This window comes from Neofelis nebulosa, chromosome 15 (genome assembly GCF_028018385.1).
Source record: "Neofelis nebulosa isolate mNeoNeb1 chromosome 15, mNeoNeb1.pri, whole genome shotgun sequence".
Lineage (NCBI taxonomy): Eukaryota > Metazoa > Chordata > Mammalia > Carnivora > Felidae > Neofelis > Neofelis nebulosa.
In genome coordinates, this window is record NC_080796.1 from 16,851,828 (window position 1) to 16,861,759 (window position 9,932).

Genomic DNA, 9,932 nt, shown 5'->3' on the forward strand with positions numbered 1-9,932 from the left:
TTGAACAATCAGATATTAAAAATAATTGTCGGTCTGGTGCCACCAACTCTCAATGGCCAAAGTAGGCCAAACCCACCTGGTTGGATTGCTTGCCATTCTATTCCGAGGGCAGAAATAAACAAAGAAAAGCACCACACACATTTGGACAACTTTAGTCAAAACACAGAAGATGGCCACCGTGGAAAGAACTGGTGAGAACTGGGGGAGCTCGCGACGCTTTCTGCTGACGGGGAAGTTCCTGAAACTGTTTTCGTACTGGGCTTCCACTGTGCGAAATACTCACCATCGGGAACTCTCTGGGTTGGGTTTTTAATTCTGAGTTCTAAGAACAGTACATTTTCCACCTTCTTTTGTCACCTGACTGCTGGTAACAAACGGGTAAGAGCGGGCCCAGGAGAGTCACGCATATCTGGACTTGATTGGAAGGGGGCCTACGGGTTTCCACAGGAGGCAGTCAGCGTCTTAGTGGAGGGAGCTGGGAGGAAGAAGGACAGGACGGCGTGAAGGAAAGACAGCAGGCTCACGTCGGGAGGTGGGGACGTTCTGAGGGGAGTTGGGGGACCTGGAGACTCTGCGTCTATAAGGAGGCCACCCCTCCTCTCCAGGATCCTAGCGATTCTAGTCTGGACTTCTCGCCCCCCTCCGGCACAGAATCTCTGGAAGGTGCGCAGAGACGTCTCAGCTCTAGTGTGCACCTCCCTAGATTGCCAACTGTGAGTCCGACCAACGTGCCAGGCACACCAAACCAGTCCCTGGTGCACACAGAAACACATAGGACGTGCCCGGGACGTGTCCATCAGTGCACAGACGGGCACATACGCACACCAGGCACAGCAGTGCGTGAACGCTGGACACCAGTGCATGCACACACACACTGGAACACACCAGAACACACACACACACAAACACACACTCGCACATGGCATCCCACACCAGCACATGCACAGTAGGGCACGGGCGCCTGCACCCCCACCAGAGCACTTGGGTCAGCACGCACTGGCACACACGTTTGCTAGGACCGGGCTTGGGCACAGGCTACTCCCATGGTGGAGTCACCTGGTAACAGCTGCCTTCTCCCCGGAGCAGGTCGCTCTGGCCATTCTGGGCCCTGTCTTTTTTTTTTTTTAATTTTTTTTTTAATGTTTATTTATTTTTGAGACAGAGCATGAACGGGGGAGGGGCAGAGAGAGAGAGGGAGACACAGAATCCGAAGCAGGCTCCAGGCTCTGAGCGGTCAGCACAGAGCCCGATGCGGGGCTCGAACTCACGGACCGCGAGATCGTGACCTGAGCAGAAGTCGGAGGCTCAACCGACTGAGCCACCCAGGCACCCCAGGTTGTCTTTTTCTATTCTTTCCCCCCTAACACCTCTTCTCTCCAATTCTCCATCACCACCCTCAGCCCGCATGATGAAAGGGCAGTTCTAACTCAGGGGCCGTCACATTATGTCTTAGACCCAGGCGGGGGTATCGCATGGAGGGGAACTGGCGAAACACAGAAACGCAGCGCTGAGTTTCTAGTATCTACAGCGACAGAGAGAAGTAGGCATTTGTTATATCCTAAATGGTGGCGTCGGCTTACATTCTGGGCTGTCCTCCCCAAACCCCAAGGCTTGCAAAGGCAATGCACTCTTAGCCCAGCGCCCTGCAAATGTCCTGTGGAAGCTCTTGAACACTCCTGTCCCAGCCGTCCTGCCGGCCAGCTTTGGGAAGGTACCAGAAATTCACATAGGTGGTTCTTCAATGCTTCACGTACTTTTCTCTGCAGCGGATTTCTTAACTTGATTTGTTTTGCTCCAGTCACCAGCAAAAGGGTTTGCCCTCCCTGAGCTCAGCTCAAGCAAATGCAAGGGGACTCAGGGCATAAATCATTGAAGACTGCTCACAGACGTTTGTCATTCAAAGGCAATTCCCCCACTCCTTGAGGATTTTCACAAAAACAAACAAGCCAAAAAACCAATCTCCACTCAGTCTGTGTGTAACACTGTACTGTTCTTTAAAATCTCACACATAAAACCTTACACACTGTATGAAGACACGTTTTTATCCAACAGATCAATTACAGGCTATTACTTAGAATCTAAACCTCTCAAATACGATTTAACCTCATTTAGCTTTACACGTTTGGTTTTCACGTACACGTAGGGCGGCGGGGCTTGCGGAAGGCGAACACACAGACCCGTGTCGGTTGCAAACTGAGGGCCATCCCTCCCAAGACAAGCTCCCAAACAGCTCTATTTCTTAACAGTGAAACAGATAAGAAGGATTTTACCAAATCTGTGGGAAACCCGAGCTCAGAATTGTAGCAACGTGCCAGAGAGAAACATAATTCCGTATTAACTACCGAATATTTCGTACACTCGGCAGAAAAAAAAAAAGCCTATTACACGAGGACATACAGCATCAAAATTATTATTTCTTCCAAGATTGAGAGGAAAACAGTAAAGGATGCTTATTAAAAGGAACGCCTTCACAGGTCGGCCTCAGAGTTCAGTCACCAGGGGTATGACATTGTCAAATGACGAGCGAGCACCCGGGAAAGAGGCTGCAGAGAACACTCGAGAATGTATACACGGGACAAGGTTGTCAGAGAAACCGGCTTTGGGGCCTCGCTCTACTCTTAGGCCAGGTCATCAAAGCTCGGAGCCTCGTTGTCTGTGTTCACAAAGAGAGAACCCTACTGCTTCACCTGCTACCCGCATAGGAGGGCAATGAGGACCCAGTACGTAAGGGTGTAGGAAGTCACTTCGTAACTCTAAAGGGATGACTGCGTTCAGAGAGCGGCGGTCTGGACGGGGCAGGGATCCTGCCTGTCCTTGTTTTCTAATGCTTTCCATTTATTTATTTTTTTCCCCCCCTTGAGCTGAAAATCAGTTGCTGAGTAGCACAAATCATAGCAGGCAAGCAAAGTGGTTGGTGGAAACTCCTGACACCTCCCCCACTGCAGTCGCGCTGCTTCAGACAGCAATCTGCTCTCTCTTCAAGTCACTTCTTACCAACCAAGTCCTTGGGTGCCCCCCCCCCCGCCCCTTGCCCCCGATACATCTGCAGTCAGGGCACGAGCACAAGGGTTAATAAGCCAGAAAACGTTGGGCCTCGTCCTTGGATTTTTCACGCCAGAGGCTCCCGCGAGAGAGTTAAAGATATTGTGATAAAGGTGGAAGTCCAGACCTAAAAAGTATTTGGAGCCGCACGGAGTCGAAGTTTAGTTTCCGAATCCTGGGAGCCAATGCCAGCGCGGTGGGGGCCGATAAGGAAATGTTCTCAAAAAGTGCAATTTCAAGACCACATGCAATTCCTTTGCTAGGTGCAAGGCACATTCGACTCTCTCCTTTCTCATCTCACAGATGAGAAACCAAAGCCCGGAGAGAGCTGTCTACCCAAGTTCACCCCGCGATTTAGCGACAGAGAAGAAAGATGTTATCCAGCTGTCGCCCTGGGAAAAATGACGCTTGTTGTCTTTTGCAGGTTGCGAGACTGGGGCCCACATGCTGACTGGCTACGACTTTTCGGGGAACCTTTTGTGAGCGGCACTTCTGAGTGGCGTCTCTGCTCCCCAGTACCCTGCGGGAGGCAGACATGACTGCCGCCATCTTATAGAGGAAGGACAGGCTCTGAGGGCGGCAGCTCAGAATCCAGATCTTTCTAGCTCCACGGCCCGCTCTCTCCCTCCACTGTGTAGCTGCCCCAGAGAAGACAGGACACTTGCAGACGGTCAGAGTTAGGAAACAGTTCTCTTTCCTCCACTGGATCGTTTTCAACAGAAGCCTAAAGTATCCTGCGGAATGTTCTTTAACTTACTCTTTTAACTGTCAACCCGGGAGAAATTAGCCCAAGGACATAATTCAAAAGACAATTTTAAAGCTACGTATGTAAAGATTTTCTTGCAGGCTTAGCTATAATAACAAAAATTAGAAACAGCCCAATGTCCAACAATAAAGAAGTAGGAAACTACGTTACATAAACTCTGGAAGTTTACATAGCAATTAAAAACCATCGTGAAGGCTAGGCATAAAAAAAAATGCTCACGATAGATTATTAAGAAAAATAAGCACACGGAAATGCTTTTATGATGGCAACCATAAAAAGATTCGTGTACACTCTTTTTAAAATATTGGAATGGAACATAAAGAAGGAAAATTGAAGTTATTGGGCTAGCTTGTAAGATTTTGGATTTAAAAAATGTGTAACTTCCTCCAATGAGTTTGTGATATTTTTGTGAAAATACCTCAAATTAAGAGAAGCGATAGTTACTTGGAACATTTAGTTGGTAACTCAGACCAAATCAGACTACACCGGCTAAACTGCTTTTTTCTTTCCATATTTTGAGGCAATTGTATACTGTGATTTTTGCCATCATCCACAAACTCTTATTTTTCTCCTGGTGCCTCTCATTAATGAGTTTTTTTTCTTTTTTAAGTTTATTACTTAACATTCTCCCACAGTGCATAGCCTTGTTTATTTTCTGCTTTTTCCTTAGGGTTTAAGCAAGTCAGAAAAACGAACGTCTTTCTTCATTCGTTTACGTTTGAGATATAATATTATTTGAATCATATGAAATTATCTTGTTTGTAGGTCCAAAAACAAATAGCGGAAATTTTATATCAAAAATTTTAATAACAGCAGATTGTGTCTTGAACCATCCCAGCAACTCATTTTGAGTCACTCTGTTCCCTCAAACTGTCCTGTCCCCTCCACCAGCCAAATTTTGTTTGGTTGGTTGGTAGGTGGGTTTAGATTTAAATGCTAAATTCTCAAAAAAAATAAAAAAAATTTAAAAAAAGGCTAAATTCTCTAGAAGGGAAGTCCAAATAACACCATTCCAATATATTCCTCGTAAACCATTAAGGTTAATATAATTACGTGGAAACATCTAGAATTCTCTCGTTCACCCACTTTAACTCATTTGACACGTATTTATTGCGTGTGGACTCAACTCATGGCAGTGTGCTAAGCGCTAGGCACCTCTCTAAACAAGACTGAGGTGTCTTTTCCCTTGGGGAACATAGACTCCTTTTTGCAGGCTGGGAGGGATGGCTAAGAAAGGTGGTGACTCACCAGATCAGTTTGTTTCAACTAACGTGCCAAGTGACTGGTTTGGATTCTTTATTAAGCAGATTGAATGTTTGCTCAAATTGATTTAATCTACCATCAGGTCGGTGTTAATAAGAACTCGCCCTGGCCCAAGCAGAGAAGAAGTCTATATTGAGCTGTCCCCGCTGTTTATTTAATCCATTAGCTGACCACAGGTACGTGTGGCTCAGGAGAAAAAGACTCCCGAAGGGTGTCTTTGGACAGCTCTAATGCAAAACAGTTCCCGAAGAAGTGCCTTAACCGTTCTAAATAAAACACAAGACACGATGCCTGGGGGACTCTCGAAAGTAAGACTGCACATCCAGTAAAAGTTAAATCTAATTTTTTAAAGACAAAGGCAAAAATTAAAAAAAAAAAAACATTTTTCAAAACATACAGCAGTGGTCAGTTATCTAAGCGACAGCTTCCCAGAACTGTTTCTGGGGGACATTTCACAGCAGTGGGGTCTCTAAGCCAGCAAGTGGGAGAAATGCCAAAGGAGAGAACTTAAGCAGCTCATCTGGATGAGCAGTGCCAGTGACAGGACGTCGAAATATTGGTGAAAATGCCATTGTCCTGGCACCACTTAGGAGTTCCCCTCATGTCCAGCTCTGAGCAGCTTAAGCAGAGATCTGGCGTTCGAGACGTTTACATTTAAACACCCAGTCACTGGACACCCATGCCAAGCATTCAGCTTCGAGATTTGTGTGGCCATCCCGACCAGTGACGAGCTGGTGGACTTTGCCCTCTAATTTCCTCCCTCTAACTATTTAGATTATACACTTGGGAGCATGTTTTCACTTTGGCGGAGTATCCCCTACAGAATAAGTGTCTTAAAAAAGAAAAATGGCGGTTCGAACCCTCATCCGGTGACCTGCCCAAGCTTTGATGCTTGTTCACAGTTGGCCCCCCCCACCGCTCACATGTTCCTGTGCTGTAGGCTCAGAAATCAAAAGGAGGATGAGTGGGACTTCGACAGATGGAGAAAATGTCCAGTGCTGTTTACAACCCAGCTGAGAGCAAATTAAGAATTCTAACCATGGGTTTCCATTTCCTGTTGCTAGATGTTGAGAACAAGAAAACAGACCGTGATGTAATAATAGTAATAATTAATACAGCTTCCATGTATTGGCTGTCTGCTCTGCATCGAGCATATTACATTCATTTCTCATCTTTACAGTTCTGCAAGGAAAGTTATCCTTACTTTAGAGGGGAGAAAACTAAGGCCCGGAGAGGTTAAGTAACCTGCCTACCGTTGCACAGCTAGGAAAGTGGCAACACCGGGATTCCATCTATGATTGGCCTGACTTTTGCCACCACATCCAGCCATCTCCTTGAAAGTAGAGCTGCAAACCAGCCTGGGGGGCCTGCTTTTCCTGAGGGTTTGGGGCCGCGCTGCATCTCCCGGCCAGAGAAAGGACAGTGGCCACACTGACCAGCTGGAAGCATTCTTGGCCACAGTGGGGTAGGGAGGTAGGGGTACTGAGTAGCTGAGGGCCCTGCAGGCAAAAGCGTGCCCCTGCCGCTAGGCACACCACCTTTGTCGCGACTAGCCTCAGACCCCGGCGACCGGCTTGGCAGACTCTCACCCAGGGAGACCTCCTCCCGTAGAGACGCTCGGTCATTATTTGCTTTGACCCTCACGATCTGGGCATTTCCATAAAAGGCAAATGGAAAGATCTCTAAAAGGCAGACTTTTAAAAAGTTTGGAGGGGCGCCTGGGTGGCTCAGCCGGTGGAGCGTCCAACCTCGGCTCAGGTCGTGACCTCGCAGTTGGTGAGTTCGAGCCCCGCGTCGGGCTCTGTGCTCAGAGCCTGGAGCCTGCTTCGGATTCCGTGTCTCCCCCTCTCTCTCTCCCCCTCCCCCGCTCATGCTCGGTCTCTCTGTCGAAAATAAATAAACGTTAAAAAAAATTTTTTTTTAAAGAGTTTGGAGATAGGTGACTTCACTGAGCAAGAAAAGAGAGACCTCAGCTCAAATTCTGTCAGCGGCCTTTCCGCGGAGCAAAGTTGTAAAGGCAACACGATGCCATTTGCAGCCCTGGGGGTTACAGGCCCAAGTCTCTCCTCACCTCACCTCAACTGGGCTGAACGCTTGGAAGAACCCTCTCGGGGGAGTAGCTGAAAGGGCCGTCCCCACACCAGCACAGCAAGGGGCCTCGCATGATGGAAAATCCCGTCCATCCTGTTTCTTCCTCCTGGGCGCTGTGTGTGGAACTGGGCAAGGCCCACATCTCGTCTGCTGGGTGGGGTCTTGTTTGTCACTCGTGGCAGCCACCGTCACCCAAGCAGCTTTTTTTTTTTTTTCCCCTCATCTAACTCTAGTTTGCTGCTACCTTGGCCCCGAGGCCAACACAAACAGACCGGTGAGGAAACCGCGTAGAAGTACCTCGTGGCCTGAAGCCCAGGGTCTGAAGCCATTGCCATCAGCTGTTCCCCTGAAATCACTGAATCCACTGGCTACTGTGGCATCAGGGACCCTCTTGTCCCCCGCACGCAGGACGGGCCCGGGACTTGCTCTGGGGCCCTCACCTCACAGGGCCGTGTGACTCACACCGAACAAGGCTCTTCCGAGAAGAACGCCGTGACCTTACAGAGTTTTCAGAACCCCTGAGGTGTCAGGCCGGGGCTGTGCCATGTTCCCTGTCAGGAACAGAAGCACCAGGGGCCTCCCCTGCCCTCTCAGCACTGTCGCCAAACGCTCTCCCGCACTGAGGTGACCCGTGACGTGGAGAAGGGACATGTGTTTGTGACCTGTCTTCCTGTTTCTTTAGGTTCAAATACAGCTGCTCCTGTTTCTGGTAAAAATGCCATGATACCAATCTCCTGAGACGGTCTAGTTTGTCTTTCTTTTCACATGTGGTCCTCATAATTTGGCCTAGACAACACAGTGGGAGTGAAAGGAGTCTAGAAAAGCCCAGCTCCCGCGAGCTAAAATGAGGTGAGGAGTAAGTTCTCTCACTGGTCGGTTGTTACTCACGATGGCGACTTAACAGGTCCTCTCATCCGTCCCTACGTTCTGTCAGCGTCTCTAGCTTTTTGGCCTCAGATAGAGGGCTGCTTGCAGTGAGGGTGGTGGGTGAGTCACTGAGCCACGATGGGTGTGTCCCAGGGCAGCCCCTGGCCGTGGGGGGGCAGGGACACCCATGACAGAGCTGAGTGTAGACACGGGCCCCGAGGAAGGCCCCTTCCGTCCTTCGTGGACATCGCTGCTCAGTCCCTGCCCCGTTCAGGTGCTTCAAGTCAGCCGGACTCACAGCCGTGACCCCGTCTGACCGAGAGAAGTGTTTTTTGTTGGCAAAGGACAAAGGAAAGAAGCCAAGTGACAGAGCCAGCCAGGGGGTACGAGGAGAAGACGCAGAGACGAGACGAGCGTCGCAGTACGAAAAGTGGCCTGGCTGACGTGTTCTCATCCCATCCAGCGTCTGTTAAATACTCCCTCTCTTTTTCTCCGCACTGGGCCTGCCTCAGTCGCTCCTCTGCCCCCTTCCTCCCTGTCCTTTCCCCTCCACGGACTGTCCTCTCTTCTGTTAGCACTAGAAACACCTGTATTGGGGGCAGGTGTGCGTTGAAGCAGCTGGGTCTGAGCCGATGCCCAGCTCGGCTGTAAGGGAGCAGATCCAACCTGCTCAGCTTCGAAAGAGACGCCAGCTCCTCGTTACCCCTCCGCTGCGTACCCACCCCCCACCTCCCCCCCCCCCCCACACACACACACGCAAGAAGAGTTTCTGGAAGTTCCTTGCCATCCATCTGTCCGGCCTTACCTGTTCCTGGGAGCTGTGCCTGCAGCAGGGCCATGATGACAAGCACCTTCCACATCACCTTGTCCTTTCCCCCAGGGTGGCACCAGGAGGCCGAGGCTGTGGCAGCCATGGCTGGGACCCAGAAGAGAGACGGTGTCTCTGCTTTGTGCTGCTGCCTCCTCAGGAAGCAGAGGACTGTGGGGCCTTTGAGAAGGCAGACACCTGCCAACAAGGCCAAGAAACGCGCTCCCCCTTTCGGTTCATAGGCAGGAAGCTCTGGAGGTTTGAGGGTTTGAGGTGTGTGTGTGTGTGTATGTGTGTCTACATCTTGCTTTTTCTCTCATTTAACCATTGTTTTACTCTCCTTTTCTCCTAATTTTTGTTTAATTTTTATCTAACTCCTATCTTGATGGGTAAAGCCAGTCCCTAGGCGAACAGGTGTTCCCAATGCGTGTAAGGACATTTTCCCGGACTTACATATTTTTTTTTTATTTTTTTTTTTAACGTTTATTTATTTTTGAGACAGAGAGAGACAGAGCATGAACGGGGGAGGGACAGAGAGAGAGGGAGACACAGAATCTGAAACAGACTCCAGGCTCTGAGCCGTCAGCACAGAGCCCGACGCGGGGCTCGAACTCACGGACCGCGAGATCGTGACCTGAGCCGATGTCGGCCGCTTAACCGACTGAGCCACCCAGGCGCCCCTGGACTTACATATTTTATAGATGTTGGTGAGACGGCAGAGCTCTGGATCCAGGAGAAATGCAGAGACAGAATACCTGGGCTTTGGTGCCTATCTCTGCCACCCAGGGGCTGTGTGGCCTTCAGTAACTCACTCAGCGTCTCTAGACATCAGCATCCTTACCTGTAAAGCAAATGGCTGGAGTAGATCTGAGGTTACAGATCCAAACTTGGCCTGAGTTGGAACCACATAGTATTTCAAATGCTTTTGCTGGTCGTCAACATTGAAACACTGGCATAATTCACAATAATAAAAAGATAAATACCTACAAACAAATGTAATAAAAAGCGTTAGTTAGATCTATATGAAATAAATTTTAAAACATTACTGAAGGATGCAGAAGGGACCTGGGTATATGGAAAAGTCTATGGTCTTTG

General features: G+C 49.2%; 1 protein-coding gene across 2 annotated transcripts in view; it reads right to left on the bottom strand.

The window, feature by feature from the left end:
* Window positions 1–9,022, bottom strand: part of CD247 (CD247 molecule) — a 72,980-nt gene extending 63,958 nt beyond the window's left edge. Inside the window, exon 1 of one of the 2 annotated variants that reach the window (XM_058701620.1) lies at window positions 8,835–9,022. In XM_058701620.1, the coding sequence (XP_058557603.1) occupies window positions 8,835–8,943 (109 nt within the window). In that variant the 5' untranslated portion in view covers window positions 8,944–9,022. The remainder of the gene's footprint in view (window positions 1–8,834) is intronic. The other variant, XM_058701621.1, reaches the window with a different exon arrangement.
* Window positions 9,023–9,932: the final 910 nt, after the last annotated feature.